General features: G+C 34.3%; 1 protein-coding gene across 2 annotated transcripts in view; it reads left to right on the top strand.

Annotated features, from left to right (window-relative positions):
* The window catches only part of LOC111060973 (structural maintenance of chromosomes protein 4), a 73,054-nt gene that overhangs the window by 40,595 nt on the left and 14,599 nt on the right, over positions 1-17,860 (top strand). For both annotated transcript variants that reach the window (XM_039421089.1, XM_039421088.1), the window contains exons 12-19: positions 1,002-1,204; positions 5,366-5,550; positions 8,966-9,225; positions 9,974-10,100; positions 14,310-14,499; positions 15,466-15,610; positions 16,537-16,710; positions 17,174-17,356. In XM_039421089.1, coding sequence (XP_039277023.1) covers positions 1,002-1,204; positions 5,366-5,550; positions 8,966-9,225; positions 9,974-10,100; positions 14,310-14,499; positions 15,466-15,610; positions 16,537-16,710; positions 17,174-17,356 — 1,467 coding nt within the window. The remainder of the gene's footprint in view (positions 1-1,001; positions 1,205-5,365; positions 5,551-8,965; positions 9,226-9,973; positions 10,101-14,309; positions 14,500-15,465; positions 15,611-16,536; positions 16,711-17,173; positions 17,357-17,860) is intronic.

The raw sequence follows: 17,860 nt of genomic DNA, 5'->3' as shown, positions 1-17,860 counted from the left end.
AAATATACACAATATAAACAATTGAAAACAACAATTTCTAATCTCATGAGAAACCGAACGTCTCCTAAGATCACTCTTTCGACCCCGAATTCGCACCTCCAGACTCAGCAGCAGCTGCTGGATCAGCTGTCACCTGATTCTGTGCCGCAGTAGATCCTTTACTCATGTCCTGGATTTGCTCCTTCGAAGAAACAAGTATCGCCGGAGAGTTTTGAGCTTTTCGAATAAATATTTTTCCATCCTTGAACCAAACGTACTTGTAGTTTGATGCTCGAGCCAAGTTTTTAGCTAAGAAGAACAGTTGCCTGTTTTCGGAGCTCATAGATGGATGAATGAATATTTTATTCTCGGAAACAAAACCAGCGTCCGATGCGGGAAAACCAGGCTTGACTTTGGCCAGGTGAATGAACTCATCTTTGTCCCATCGACGTCATCGTCCTTAGTTGAGCGAGTATTAGGTTTACTCTTTGAAGCCATAGTAGATAAGGAATTGATTGTAGCGAAAGCGAAAAGACAGGCAAAAACAACACAGCCCGGCACCGTTCTTCCAATGATACGAATAAATTTTCACTTCAATTTCAATTTGGTAGAGAACCACTGAATAAAATTTGAAATAACTTCACACAGACATTCGTAGCACATTAGACAATCACCTTGCCAAAATACGCCTCAAAAAACACAGTAGAACCCACCAAATAAGCAACAGGAAGACGGAGCCGAAACACTTGACGTCTAGCCAGTCATATCTGTCAATAATAAATAAATAAATAGAATGATTATGTTGTATTGTGTCTTGATATTCTCTTTCATGATTTACTAATATTGTGATAATTGAAAAGGCCTGATTTTATAAATAAAATAGGTTTGATTGACAGTAGATTCTAAACCAACAAAAATCTTACTTTATTACAGAACCAATTTAAAATCATCTTACTACATCCAACTGTAAATTATTTACTGATTTATGTATTAATATTAATTCATTAGTTGATGTGTTTCAGGGTGATTTGGGTGGCATCGACAGCAAGTACGACTGCGCGGTGTCGACGGCGTGTGGCGCCCTGGACAATGTGGTCTGCGACACAGCCGACACCGCCAAAGTTTGCATCGCTGCACTCAAGGCCGACAACGTGGGACGAGCCACCTTCATTGCGCTCGACAAGCAACAACATCTGCGCAACACCTATGCCAAGCCGTTCAATGCGTATGTTCGCCTCTTTCGTTCATCCAAATTAGTGTTATTGCTAAAAATCCAAACTGTTATTATGCTGAATAATATCTAGTATTCTACTTCTTTGATCAAGACTATTGTGAGATTCATGTTGTAATGTCAGTGGAATTGATAGAACGCAGTGTTGCCGTTTTTTCGTTTCCACTGCCATCTATATTAGATAGCAGAGATTCAAATTATTCAGTTATAATCAGTGTATCTGATATAATATTATTGCCCGGTTGCACAAACCCTGTATATTCTAATCATGATTAAATACCACGAGAACCAACCAGAGAAGGCTTCTTTGTTGATTCTCGTGGCTGTTGTGCAACCGGGTATAATTTTTACTTTCCTTGCCCTACTAGGAAAGTATTGCCCTATAAGGAAATTATTGCTTTCCGAAAAAAATTAAGGTACCCACATTTCTAAATTTCTATACGTTTCAAGGTCCCCTGAGTCCAAAAAAGTGGTTTTTGGGCAAAGTTAATAGACAGAAGGTTGGTACTCATCTATAGTATTTTAGTTGAAATGCAATTGGAGTGGGGGAACTGCAGTCGTGACGTAGGCTGTAGTACAGAGTAGGCAGAATATCGCATTCTTGAAAATCATACGGTGACCTATAGTCAAATTATATAACACAAACATTTTCCGACATGCAAGCTTTCTGTTTCTGCTTAATAATTAACAAAACATTTGAATAATACAAGCATTTTGCAATATAAAAGCAAAAAACCCACCTCCTAACCTTCCCTTTCAAACCCTTAAGGTTTCTTTATCTTCTAGGTCATGTTTATATTTTGTAGTTTGGCTATACATCAGCTTGTGAATTTCGGGGATGAGATATTTTTATTCTCGTAGGTAGAACATGTAACATGTGCTCGATACCAGCATGTGTTCAGTGCATTTATATGAATGAAACTCATTGGATTTATCGGGATCGGTTTATTGTTTTATTGCAATGCATTGGTTTATCAAGATTTTTTATGGGTTAATCTGAAAATATAATAGTATAACGTTGTCTACTAACGCTTTTCCAGCTTACTAACTTTTTCGTGTCACGTGTTCAGATTCTTGAAAAACTTTCAACTTCATTTTATTCATACAAGTTGAATGAACTTGAAATATTAAACAACATCATTAGAATCGGTGATTCTTTCGCTATAAGTATGGAGAAATTTAAAGTTCTAGGTCAATCTTGAGGGTATTAAACGACGATGTATTTGAAGATACAGTGAATAAACTGTATGCTCAGTATGGTTACTCTATCACATTCTTACTACACGTGACGGCGTGCTGGCGTTCCCCCCACCACTTTGAATCTTACACCTGTGAGTGATCAACCTTCTGTCTACTAACGTTGGTTTTTGGGTATGTGTGTGTGTGTGTGTGTGTGTATGAGTGTCTGTGTACACGATATCTCATCTCCAAATTAACGGAATGGCTTGTAATTTGGAACTTAAGGTCCTTACAACATAAGGATCCGAAACGAACAATTTCGATCAAATGCAATTCAAGATGGCGGCTAAAATGCCAAAAATGTTGTCAAATACAGGGTTTTTCGCAATTTTTTCGAAAAAGGCCTCAACGATTTTGATCAAATTTATACCTAGAATAGTCATTGATAAGCTCTATTAACTGCCACAAGTCCCATATCTGTAAAAATTTCAGGAGCTCCGTCTCATCTATGCAAAGTTTGATTTTGGATTCTCAGTTATCAGGCTTCAGATACAATTTAAACAAAAAATTCCAAGTGGAAAAGATTGAGCATGAAAATCTCTACAATTAATGTTGAGTAACATTTTCATCTAAGATTGAAAATAAGCTCGAAATTCGATAAAATGTGATTATTCAATTGCAACTGTTGATTCTATTAAATCATTCACTATGAAAAGATAGCAGACATCGTGTGTCTCCAGCTTATTGTCCTGTTACCAGCTGGCTCAGATCTTTAAATAGTAGACTTGAGATGTGCGTGAACACTAGCGTCAGGGGATCAATTTTCATAACGGCAAGGAAAGTTGTGTGAGTGCACCACGCCAGATTTTTGATTATTGTTAATAATGATCAATTTAATCTCAAATATATCCACCAAGAAAATATTATATCTCCACTTTATTTGAAAATAGATTTTCATAATAATTGACTTTGAATATTCTTGTAATTCTTAGTAATCTAAAAACGATTTGGCAACCGTACGGTGGTACAAAAAATCGTAGTGAACAAATTCAATTTTTTCAAATAAAAATTCATTGAATAGCATAAAATTCCATTTTTTATTTAATAAAATATCATATTTTTCAAATTCATTGAATAGTATAGGACAAATTTTTATGAGCTGAGTGATATATATTGGAAGGAAAATTTTCAACGCTTTGCCAGAAAGTATAAGGGATTCTGAGTCATTCAGGACTGGGTGAAAGAGTGGTTTTTAGCGTAATCTCTATATAGTTGTAATATATCGGGTAGATTAATATTAATAACTGCTTTTCTAATGGGTAAACGTGGTTTAAATAAGGCTATTTTTTTGCTCTTTGAAAGTTGGTTTAATTAAAACATTTTCTCTACGATTGTTTTCATAAATTTTGACTTTACTCTGGCTGCCTAGCCTAATACAAAAAACATTGAAAGAAATTTTGAACGGTACAATAAAAATAAAAACCTATTGTTATGCTAGCAAAGTTCGATCGCCCCTTATCATTTGAGTAGGATCAATTTTGGGACTCACCCATGATGAAGACGTTGAAGAACATGATGTGGTTTTGGGTGATCCACACTCCCGAAAAAATATAGTTGGTGTCTTGAATCCCGGACTCTGAACGCGCTCCGTTTGCTTCAGCGGTTAAAAGAAGAGTGCACGGAAAGAATGCATTTTTGTCTTCAGGTCTGACTCTTCCTAGGCCTACACGTGGAAACTAGACTACGGCAGGGGGGAAGAAGAGCCGGAAACTGTTGATGGGACGAGTGGATGGAAACTATCTTTCCCAGGCTGGGATACTAGCTAGGCAGTTCCCAACCCTGAGAAAGATCCTCACCTCGTCCATCGGTTAAAAAATGCAAGCTTTCCGTAGCCTATGCTAGGAAGCAAGCAAATAAAATATTACGTTCTAATTTTCACTACTTCTAATATCTACTTTCAATCACTTCCATTACATAGTCATTACAGCTCGTTTGAAGGGCTAATCTCTAAATAATTGATGTTACTTGAGTATTACTATGAATACTATTGTATCATTATATTGTAATTATATCCGTATTGAATTCAATTTCAATTTCAATTTATTAAAAACACACAAAACAAGACAAAACAAAATTACAAAGATTTACGAAACAAATAAAACACAATAAAATGTTACAAATATAAAAAACCATGGGCTTAGTGTTTGGGTGTGTTGGAGAAGAGAAAAAAAAAGAGAGGAAGATACCTAGCCAACTATGGTTTCCCATGTAATAGGCAGGCAAAGAAGAGAAGAGAATTAATGAGGAAAAAAGGAAGGGAGAAACGGGGGGAAGGAAGAAAACAGAGGAATAGGTACTCAAAATAAAGGTAAGCGAGTCCACTGAAAAATGAAAAAAACTAATGAGAAAAAAAATGCTGGAGCAGAAATCTCGAGTCATATATCTAAATGGAAGAAGAAATTACTGTATGTCCAGTTTTTTATATCCAGTTTAATTTTTCCGCTGATCTTATTGTCCATGAGAAAGTGATTTGGAATGAGGTTTATTATTTTAGTACCTATGTAAATTAATTGCCTCCTTATTCATTCAATATTAGTGTTATAGGTTACATATTTGTTAGCAGTGGCCCTTAGATTATAATAATTAAGAGTAGAGTTTATTGTGAGAGGAAAATCGGATCTATATTTTATTAAGTACTCAATTACGGTTTTTATGTATAATTGACGTATAGTCATGACCTCAAAATCACTAAAAACCATATCAATTATATATATATATCAAACAAAATCATATGTATGTATGTATGTATGACAATAATTTGTCAATGCTATTTTGATTGGCATATGGCATGTATGTATAATAAATTATAAAATCCAAACTATCATGAATATAATAGTGCTTGAATCTAATAGTAAAAGTAATGATTCAAATAAATATAAAAATATAATGTTGAAATATAATGCGATGTGGTTGTAGCCCGGAGCAGGTTCCGCGCCTGTTTGACGTGATCAAAGTGGTGGACGACCGGGTTCGGCCAGCCTTTTACTACGCACTGCGCAACACTCTGGTCGCCGACAACCTGGACCAGGCGTCACGCATCGCCTATGGCGCCATCCGCCACAGGGTCGTCACCCTCGAGGGCGAGATCATCGAACCGTCCGGTAAAACACTACTATGCTCATTCACTAGATAGATGCAACCACATAGAAAAGATACATAAGAACATAGCATAAGTTGTCGGCCCTACTTCAAAAAACTTGGAATTCTCCCACTCCCAAGCCTATATATTTTGGAAACAATCTGCTTTAAAAAAACCACACACATAAATAAATTCAATACAGGAGAAACATTTCACCAATATTCGACCAGATACAGAAATAATTGAGAGATGATGCACACCGAAGTACTATATATGAGCGAGGTGTAAGGAGTTCAGGTATCCGGATGTACAACTTATTGCCATCTCACATAAAGAAACGTCGGTTAGTTTCAGAATTTTATTGAAAAAAGAGCTTCTATCCATATGTGCCTACTCAGTGGAGGAATATAAAGATTTTTACAAATCTCAAGATCAAGAATCAAGAATTTTATTGACCATAAAACAACATTACAAAAATGTAAGCAATAGGCTTCGTCAATAATAAGTGAAATATCACAAGTTGGACTATAAAAACGAACAAATTTACAAATACACATTGAAATATTGTAGTAAAATATCACAAGTTGGACTATAGAAACGAACAAATTTACACATATACATTGAAATATTCCGGGTACTCATTAACAGAATAGAAAGAAAGCTTCAGACTTGAGCCATTTATCGACAGCAATACAAAACGTTTTCAATTGTAACTGCTTAACATTATCTGGTAGTAAATTAAACATACGAATTTGTAGGTACTTATGACTTTTTAGAGTTTTAGTCAATCTAACTGTAGGTCTAGTTATATCATCCCTATGTCTAGTGTAATGTGAATGTATAGAAATATTTTTTATGAAAATTAGACAGATTTTTCTTTACGGAGATTAAATTATAATATATATACAGACAATGCAAGGTTCATTGTATAGTTATATCAAATATAACTCGTGCTTTCTTTTGCCATATAAATGCTTTTTTTGAAGTAGATGAGTTTCCCCACAGTTTTACTCCATAAATCAAGTGTGAATGGAAGAGACAAAAGTATATCGTTTTAATTACATCAAGGTTCATACAATATTTCAGTCTTCGTAAGAGAAATGTTACTCTAGAAAGCTTTTTACATAAATTCACTAGGTGATACTCCCAGCTGAGTTGACTATCTAAGTACATTCCTAGTAACTTTACAGGCTTGAAAACATCATCATTCAGATTCAGATTACCAGTACATTGTACTGGTACATTGTTAAATTGTTGAGAGAAAATATTATTTGCTCTGTTTTGCTCTCATTCACCTTAAGTAAGTTGGCATTGAACCATACCTTAGACTCATCCATAGCCATCCCAAGCGTATCCTGAACAGTTTTTATATCAACGTCCTTATGTACCAGAGTGGTATCATCTGCATATAATATTGAAAAGACAGAAACATTTCTACTAAAATCATTTACAAAGACTGGAAACAGAAAAGGGCCAAGGACTGATCCTTGATGAACCCCCACAGTTACATCAAGGAAATTTGAGTTTGTGCTATTCAAGCTAACCATTTGTTTTCTATTTTTCAAATAACTCTTGATCAGCATGAGCTCCTTATCTATAATACCATACTTTTCAAGTTTTTTGCAGAGTATAGAGTGAGAGACACAGTCGAATGCCTTGCTTAAGTCCAATACTAGAGATCCAACTGGTTGCTTGAGTTCAAAACCATTCATAACATATTCAACAAGGTTTTCAATTGCATCAATAGGACTATAATTCGGTCTAAAGCCATACTGAGAAGGATAGAACAGCTGGTTGTTGACAAAATATGCATTAAGTTGAATTACAATACATGTCTCAATGACTTTACTTAGTATAGGTACAATTGCAATTGGTCTATAGTTCAGGGGTTCATTATTTAGGATCCCCCTTCATGTCTCAATGATGAGACATGTCTCAATGAAAAGAATAAGAATATTGCACCAAACTGTAAACTGTAAAGCTTTCAAAACTTAAAAACATTGAATTATTTAGAAACCAAAAAAACAAAACTAAACTCACTCTAAAAATCACAGCTGATTTCATGTTTATTCTATCTATTTAGACCTCACTTCGCTCGGTCTAAGATTCAAGTCAACGGTTTGGCATTTCTCTTAATGTTTAAATGTTTATATGTTGCGCATTTACGGCGAAACGCTGTAATAGATTTTCATGAAATTTGACAGGTATGTTCTTTTTTAAATTGCGCGTCGACGTATATACAAGGTTTTTGGAAATTTTGCATATCAAGGATAATATAAAAGGAAAAGGAGCCTCCTTCATACGCCAATATTAGAGTAAAAATCAGACTATAGAATTATTCATCATGAATCAGCTGTCGAGTGGATTATAAATCGCATGCCATGACGCATGCAATTCAATATCTCAATGTAACTTGGTAAAAAATCAGCAGCTGTGTAGACTATAAATTGCATGCCTCATTGAATGCAATCTTTATGGACTATTAAATAGGATGCAAAGAACTTATAACAGCTTGTCTGGACGCCTAGATGTCTTCTGGTTTTCTCGCGTTAAATTCCGGAAAGCGTTATATTATGTTAATTAAATCTTGTGTAAGCATAATCTGATAAAAAAATAGTTGGTGTATCAGTGTGGATGTGCATATGGTTTGGGACGTCGTTCAGTTATAAATGTTATTTATTCTGTTGATAAAATTTTTGTTCATTATATTTGATATTATATTCTTTAATTTTTATAAGTTTTGGAATTTTGAATTCTCAATTTGTTTTATTTTTACTTTTTCCATAAGTATTTGAAATCTTTGTATTTTTCATTTTTGAATTATTTGGTATTTTTGTTGTTTGTATTATTTATTATTGCATAAGTTCGTATTATTTTTATCATCATTTTCCTTTTTTTTATTTGTATCTGTACACTTTTTATTGTTAAGGAGACATATTTGGGAAAACCCGTTGTCTCCATTGTGAATAAATAAATAAATAAATGAATTATTGATTGCGTGCAATAAAGCATGCAATTAATAACTAAAAATAACTAAAATAACATAGTATTGTCTCTCAAACTTTCTCTGCTTTGAACTTGGGCTGTCCTGTTGCCAGAATGTATTGAAGGAGATTAGCTTTTGATGGTAGCATTTTTGATACTCCAACCCCAACAGCCATTAGCCGTTTTCACACCAATATCTCGCCAACACGACATACAGACAGGATTTACTCTGATGGACAGTATAAGAGGAGGCTGCGGTTTATAACTGCGCGAGGTCTACTGTTCACAGAACTACTAGTGATACAATAGATTGATTATTTGCTGATTTGAGAAAATGTGGCCACACTATATTATATGAATATGGGTCAAATTTATTTAATCCTTTGAAATGAATAGTAGATTAATAATAGTTGCAGTGATAATGTTTGAATGTTGGGTTGGTTTGGTGGCAGGTACAATGGCGGGTGGCGGCAACCGTAAGCTGCGTGGCAAGATGGGGCGGTCGGTGGCAACGGTGACCGGGGGTCGGGGCGGGGGCGGTGAAATGTCAGCCGCCGAAATGCAGCAGAAGGAGGAGCAGTTGCAGCGGCAGGAGGAGGAGTTGCGAGAGATGCGCATGCGCATTGCAACACTGGAGCGCACCGTTCTGCAGCTCCGAACCAACATCGACCAGTGGCAGAAGCATGTCAAAAAGTTCGCCACCGAACTCCAGGTATCAACATCTTTATTTGTCCCAAAAACATAAATGCAATGGCAATGATTATAAAAAGCAAAATAGTACAATAGGGTAGGAAAATATACCATTTTCCCCTCCACCTACCATCTAGTCTTACATAGTATCTATTAAGGTGCGTACAGACTTTCGCTCTGCTCCGCAATCGAACGTCACTCGATCAGATCGACCGGGGAGTGGAACGCGAGAAGAGCTAACATCTCCCGTAACGTTCATGATCGGAGCGATTGCGGAGCGTGTTGGAGTCGCGTATATCTGTACGCACCTTAACAGAGAGTTGTAGTATGCCAACGGCCATACCACGTAGAATACTAAAGCACTTCTTGTTTGCCCTAGGGAGTAGAATGGTCACTTAACGCCTCAAAGCAAATGCCACAGAAACAGAGGGGCGTATGCAGACAGATGGAGTGAAAATCCTCTCAGATTATCGAGCGTTAGAACGAACACAGACGTCCTTCTGTCTGCGTATGACGTCCTATGTCTGGTCACGCCTGCTAGCAGTGATTTTTTGGGATTTTTCCTCCGTCTATCTGCATACGACTGTCTGTTGCTGTGTTCTTACTAAATATACAAGAGAGTGGAAGCCTTTCTGACTGCTACATTTATTTATTATATCAATAAAATAGATATGAACAAATGAAAATATTAATAAGTAAAATAGAAAAGTATTATTTTCGTACGGTACAATTGTGACATTTCAAATAATTCGTAACATTTACATTTTCAGAGTTTGGAAGCCCAGGTACCAGATTTGGAAAAACAACTGGAAGCCCAAGAGATGAAGGTGAAAGCAGTTGAACCAGATAAGGTTAAAGTCAAGTCCATGAACAAAACAATAGATCAGTGCAAAAAAGGTGAGTCTATAGGTCGTTTTAAATTAATTTGCTGTGCTTATTATATTATAAAAGTAACTCGAAGATGTAATCTCAAATTCAAACCACTGACGAATTTATTTAATAAAATCTATATTTTAACTCTAGTAGTAATTGGAAGAGAAACAGTTTTGGAAATAAGTCAGTTCCCCGTTGTTCTTTTCCTTACTTACATGATTTAATAATAAAATTAACACTCTCTATTGTTATTAATGTAGCCTCAACTTAAGCTTGATTAGATCTATACTTAAATTTTACTTATGACTCTATGACTGATCTTGAACCAAACCAATTTGAATTTATATGAAATCCATCTTAATTTCAACTCAACTTACTTCAACCGTACTCTATCTATTTATACTTTTTCTGGAAAATGTTACAATAACTCATTCATTAAAGAATTGTCAACTTCTTACAAAGAGATGATCACCTTTTTTTCACTGAACATGAACTGAAAGTTTCCACGTCAGAATCTTCTGAATAAAAAATAAAATAATCAGTAAATGAAAAGCTTAGATATACTGTACTTGATTTTTTTTTTTTTTTTTTTTTTTCAAGATTACGTCCTAAAGACTCCAGTTATGGAGTATAAGACAAGTCATGTTATTACATAATAATTCTAACACTAAGTAGTTCAACCTAGTTTAGGTTTGAAAGGAATTCTTGTACACTATAAAAAGCTCTATCAACTAAATATTTTTTAATTTGTTTTTTGAAAATCTTCAAATCATCATTACTTTTCAAGATTTGAGGTAGCTTGTTATAAAATTTCCTACCAATATAATCTGGTTTTTGTTCAAATAACCTACTATTGTGACCCATTATATGATAATCTGCTCTGTTTCGCGTATTATACTCATGAACATCTGAATTCTGGATCACACCACTCGTTTTCACATGCATTACAACTTCATATACATACAAAGATGGCACAGTTAATAGACCAAGCTTTTTAAATAAAGGCCTACAAGAGTCTAACCTATTCACTTTCTCTATACATCTGAGTGCCTTCTTTTGAATCTTAAACACCCTATCCATATTTTGTTGAGATGAATTACCCCATACTAAAATAGCATACCTAATATGAGATAGTATAAGTCCATGGTAAGCAGTTAACAGTAGTTTTTTATCATTCAGCCTAGCAAGCTGCCGCAGGACAAATACTCCAGATGATATCTTATTACATATCCTCTCAATGTAAGGATGCCATGTTAATTTCCTGTCCAATAAAATTCCCAAGAATGCTACTTTCTCTTCTTGGTCTAATTCATTTTCCTCTACAAACACATTTATTTCTCTATCCTCTACTGAATTATATTTACTTTTGAATTGTAGGAATTGACATTTCTTACTATTTATTGTTAATTGCCTTTGCTTCAAGAATTGGACAATTGACTGTACTCCAGTAAAAGCATTTATTTCTAGACTATCTAATAAATAATTGTTGAAGATAAGCGATGTGTCATCAGCAAACAACAGAGCTCTGTGATCTTTTAACTCTTTTGGTAATTGGTTCACATACAACAGAAACAGTAAGGGACCCAGAATTGAGCCTTGAGGTACTCCAGCCTGGACCTCCAGTTTTTGAGATTTAATTTTTACTATTTCATTCCCATCCACCTTGGTAAGCTCAACACACTGGTTTCTACCTATGAGATATGATTCAAACCATTTTAGTTCTATACCATTCACACCTACAGTTTTTAGTATTTCCAATAATATTCTATGGTTCACACAATCAAAAGCTTTGGATAAATCAAGAAATATTGCGGCTGCCTTCTCACCTGAATCTATTATATCTATTAGTCTTTCAACAAGGGATACTATTGCAGTCTTAGTAGATTTCCCTTTCTGGAACCCATGCTGTTCATCACATATGAAATTAATTTCTTCCAGGTGCATCAATAGCCTATTTAAAACTACTCTTTCAAAAATTTTACTTATTACATTTAGAATACTAATGGGTCTATAATTTTCAACTCTTTCAGAATCACCGCTCTTGAAAATTGGCAAAATTTTTCCTTGTTTCAGATCATCAGGGAAAATACCCTGCTCTAGTGAAGTATTAAGGAGATGCAATAAAGGGTCCAGTAATTCATTTTCACATTATTTTAAAATTTTGCTTGAGACCCCATCCAATCCTACTGTTTTTTTGTTATTCAAATTTTTTATTATTCTTGACAACTCATCTCTTGATAATGGATGAAATTTAAATACCTTTTCAATTGGCTCAGCATTTAATGTAGTTGTATTATAAGTATTAGTGTTCAGTGACTTTTGGAGATTATATGCAACCTGTTGATAATACTTATTGAAAAAGTTACAAATGTCTATACTATCATCCATATAAATTCCATGTTCATCGATTATCCTAGGGACATTAGTAACTGTATCTTTTTGAGCTGCTCTCCTATTTCTATTAATTACCTCCCAAACAGCAGAGTTAAAATTGGTACTAGTTGTTAATATTTCAGCTGTTTTCTTACACTTAGCTTTCCTCACTTCTTTTGCATAGTTTTTCTTTAGACATTTGTATTTGACTTCACTCGGAACATCCCTCACTAATTTAAATTCCTCATAAGCTTCCCTAACAATATTTCTTTGAGTAAGAATATCTTCAGTTATCCATTCATCTACTTTGTTTAATTTACTTTTTACTTTGACTTTTTTTATTGGACAGCATACACTAATGTGAAATCTTAGAGTATCAATGAATTGCTTATATTTGTAATTTAGGTTACAACTGTTATAAACACTACTCCAATTTTCTTGAAGCAGTTCCTGCTTCAAACAATTTATATTTCCTAGCTCATATTGCTGAATTTCTTTCACAAAAGTTTTTTTTCTGCTGGGATTCTGGCCCTGCAGCTTAACATCTAAAATTTGATAGTTATGATCTGACAGATCTGAGCTACCTAACCTGACATTACAACCTTCTATATTTGTGAGGATATTATCAATAATTGTCTGTGAAGTTCGAGTTACTCTTGTATATTCGTGGACCTTAATTTCTAAATTATTCATATTAATAATATCTCTAATGTCCTCTGTCATTTTATCCTGCCTGGCAAAATCGGTATTGAAATCTCCTACTACTATAACATTTGTGAAACGAGCGGTTGTAATTTCCAAAAGTGTATGGAGCAGCTCACAAAATTTTTGCCAGTCTCCATTTGGTGACCTATAGATACCTAACACTGCTACCTCAAATCGATCATCAATTTTTAACCTTAGTCCCGTCACCTCTAAATCCATCTCAACAGAAAATCTCTTAACAAAATCCAGTTCATAAGTTTGGGTATGTTTAGCATTGCTAGTGAATATACATACACCACCACTTCTATGAGCTATTCTACAAAATTCTACAAATGATGGCCGGCCAGGGTAGCCGAGTGGACTGAGGCTTTGCAACTTTCAGTCTTTTAGCGCTGCCTGATCGGTCTGGGGTTTGAATGCCGCCAGGAGGCATGCGCATGCATTCTTAATCAGCTCATCACCTTATTTTATTACTCGCGCACAAGCAATACACGCTTATGTGGGCATCACACGCAAAAATAATGGAGATAGTTGATCAACCTGAAACTCAACTTGGATTTTTTTTCCAATTATTCGAAGGACTCGATTGTAAATGATTTTTATAATCTTGAGGTATTAGTCCTTCTGAAGAAAGTTTTCTCAATAACTGTCTTTCATCGGCTGGCAGTTTTATTATTGTTTGATTCAGAAACTGGTTCATCATCAGTACAGCCGAAGAGTTAGTTTCATCACAACACCATTTTATTGTGATCCAGAGTGTGCAATACCGTTAAATTGTCCATATAATCAGCTTATCTCAGATATGATGTGGCCGCAGTCGAGTGGTTTAGACGCTGGCTTTGTAAACCAGAGGTTTCGAATCTCGGCGAGGCCAGATATTTTTCTCTCCCGTGTCTCGGATGAACACGTTATGTTAAGCTGTCGGAGCTGGGTGCCTGAAAGCAGTCATTGAGTCATCTCAGAGGCCCTGAAATTGATCAGGGGCGACCTGAAAAATCTGACACCAGACTTGAGCCAGCAAGGTCACTACACCAGGCATCTATTTTATCTCAATTATGGAGAGGTTCCACAAAATAATTTATCCAATTTTTCAACTTATATTTGTGCACATACTCGCAAAGTGAATAATTATCGTGGTTCTTGTCTTTATTTTAGAACTGAATGATGCTGAAGCTAAGGCCAGTGTAGTGGAAGCGAAAGTTGTGAATTTGCACCAGAAAATCATGGATGCCTCTGGAGGGCGAATGAAAGCTGCTCAAAAGAAATTGGATGATGTTACTAAAAAGTTGGATAAAATGTGCACTGAGATCTCCAAACTTACTGTTGGCATCAAAACAGCCGCAAGGTAAATAAATAAGTCATTCATAATATTTAGCGAGTAATTTATGTATGTATGTTTCTATGCACCTCCAATGGATCTCAAAAATGTTCAACGTTCTTAAAGACATTTGAAATACAAGGCTCGGATACAAAAATACGTATGCACCATCTCTTACTTGGATAACTTGCTGAAGGGCCGATTCATTGAGAAACACATAAATCATATTCTTCTTCCTACATTATATACCTTCATAATGAAGATAAAAAATGAATTCAATTTAATTCATCTTTCCTTCTGAATTGTCAACACAGTGACTTGTATTTATCAGAGTAGAGCACGGTCCTGCTGTTGGAAATATTAATTGAATAAACGATTAAATAAAAAACTTTTTCGGTCCAATCTAATTCATTCACATAATCTATATTCTTTCTATTATATCAAGCCTGAATCGAATTCGTATATTAATAATGTATATTGCTTCATAAACACAGAGCTGTATTAGCTATACTCATATTTATTGTACTAGGCTGAACTTCGAAAAATATAACTTCGAAGAATAAAATGTTCCTAGTCAGTTCGTTATTAAGGAAGAATTGTTTAGATATTAATTTACATGCTTTTAAATTAATATTTTTCAGAAATAAAAAAACCTCATAACACACTTCATATTTAATACCATTCTTAAAGTTGATATAATAAAAATCATACTCATTATCCAGTTTCCTTCAAAAAGCAGTTCTATATCCATAAATACAATGCACCATAATTGATTATTGTAGTTTTACAATACGCTAAAAATTTGGTCTCACTTATTTCATCAATACAAAAATGAATTAAACTCCAGATTCTGACATTGTATACATTGTATCTGTACCATAAACAGATTTAATGTAAGTAAATTCTATTTCAGTGTCAATTGATATCAATAGGCTATCAGTAGAAAAACTCTTTAGTATCATCAACTTTTCAAATATTTAAAATTGTCAACAGAAATTCCAAAAAGGCAACTGAAAAAATTGAAAATCTTAAAGCTGAGATCGGAGAAGCTGAAAAGAAGTTGATAGCCTACGACGCTGAGAAGACGGTCTTATTTGAAGAGGGCCAGAAAATCATGAAGATGATAGAATCCATTTCTGTAAGTTATTTTTCCTATGAATAATAATGTCCTTCAACTTTGATATTATCGTACTCATTCAAATTAATTCATCACCAATTATCTACAAGTGACACTATACTGAAGGTACAACAAACGTTCTATCAAAATATTATGTTCTTTACTATGAAAAATAGGTCCGAACCAATGTAGTTTGTTATCTTTCAAATTCAACTGAATTAATTCTTCATCAAATTGAAAACCAGATAAATTCTAAAACAAATAAATTATAAAATCTGTTTACTATATAAACGAAATTGAAATTCAACATAAAGTTGAAAATTATTATCTATGAAATATCAATAAATTATTCAATGTTCGATTGATTTAATGATCTATTATTGATTTCAATTCACATTGACAAGATGCCGATCGAAGAAAAAAATACCAATTGAGATCAGAGACATTTTTAAGACATGTGTTTTTGGTTAGGAAAAATAATTTTAGGGTTTGGTTTTATTATATGATAATAAAGAAGGTACCCCACTTCCCTCAATAGACAAAATATCTTTAAACGAACATCTCTATACTTCAAATCCAAAGAACTTTTTGATCACATTGCTTCTTATATTCAAATAATTGACTACAAATCAGTATACAAGTAAAAAAATTGTGTGAGTTTATTCACTCATTGACAAGCAAACGTTCCTTCAAACTTGAATTATCTTTTTTTCAGCATATTTCCTATAATTATTTAATTAACTTATTTAATTTGTTGCATAGTGATACCAATTTTTTTATTGTAATAAGAAAAACATCAAGATACCATTTTTATTTTTCATATACGCATTTAATAACGACTAATGAGCTGAAACATGTCATGCATTAATAAAATTAAAAAATCGTACCTTCATGTTATTTTTATTTCAATTAACGAATCCATTTTTATATTCATTTTTGTATTCTAGGAAGGAATTGCAGAGAAAGAGGTGCTAAAAAAAGATTTAGCAAAGAGAATGGGAAACATTTCAAAAGAAGAGAACCAACTAAAGGCCAATAAATTGGTTGAAGATCAGAAATTGGATTCGATTAATGCCGAAATAAAAAAACACCGCGATCTAATACCCGGATATGAAAGAAGGGTGAGTATTGGACTCTCCATTTATTTCTTTTGCCACTTTCAACACGTTTACAGTTGAGCAATGTGTCAGGTTGGTTACCAGGTTGTCGATCGGACTAAGTGACTAAATGACTCGTTTCTTCCCTCATGTCTTAGCTCCAGCCAAACGAAACATCTTTTTACTGTGGATTATGTTCACCTAACCCTAGGTTCATATGAGCAGCAATTAGAGGGATGGTGATGAGAGATCAATTGGACTACAGGCTTATTTACTACAGTATTGAATTATAGCATTGGGAAGTTGTTGAAAATTATATGGACAACTGAGGTCAACATGTTGCATTTACTATGTGCATAACTCAATGCGAAATATTTTATTTTTATAAATGCAGGCGGAGGGAAAATGTTGTGTAAATTATGGGACAAAATTGCTCTTTCTCTGTTTTGGAAATTGTCTTATACAAATAACTATTGTTTTGTTTTAGTTGTCAAAATTGAAACTGCACAAAATTCCAAACGAAACCGAGCCAGAAGTGCTTGAAGTTTTCACTGACGAGCAGCTGGAAGAAGTCAATGCCGAACGGCTCAGCTACAAGGTACAAAGCATCGAGGATAACCTAACTAAGAAGAAGCCTAACCTGTCAGTCATCGATGAATATTATAAGAAGGTAAGTGAGAAACCTTATCATTTTTGTTGGTTACAATCACGGATACACGTTGTACTCATATCTATTCTAATAATTGTTTGCAGTGCCCCAGTGCAAAAATAATTTAGTTTGGGAAACTATATTAAATTTTAAAGTTGTGTTCTAACGAATGTATGCAGGACTAATTAATTATTATTCTCTTCACGTACGAGAAATAACCTATATATTATAATAGGGCTCATAAATTTCTGTAAAATAGGTCCCATCAGTTAATTTTATATTATAATTTGCATGACAAATGAAAATTTCAGACATGATATTGGGTCAATCTGCATCCAGATTACTCCAAAGCAAAGGTTAGAGTTGTTATATGTTCAGGTTTTATCTGTAAAAATCCATTAATCGGGTGAAATGGCTGAAATTCGAGCTGATTGGGTCCTGATTTAATTATTTACTTTTACAACTTACTTGTAAGGCAGGCCCGGGTGCGTTTCAAGGCACTGAGCCCTATCTTCAGCGTACAGG

This window comes from Nilaparvata lugens, chromosome 2, assembly GCF_014356525.2.
Source record: "Nilaparvata lugens isolate BPH chromosome 2, ASM1435652v1, whole genome shotgun sequence".
Lineage (NCBI taxonomy): Eukaryota > Metazoa > Arthropoda > Insecta > Hemiptera > Delphacidae > Nilaparvata > Nilaparvata lugens.
This window is presented reverse-complemented; position numbering and strand designations above follow the sequence as displayed.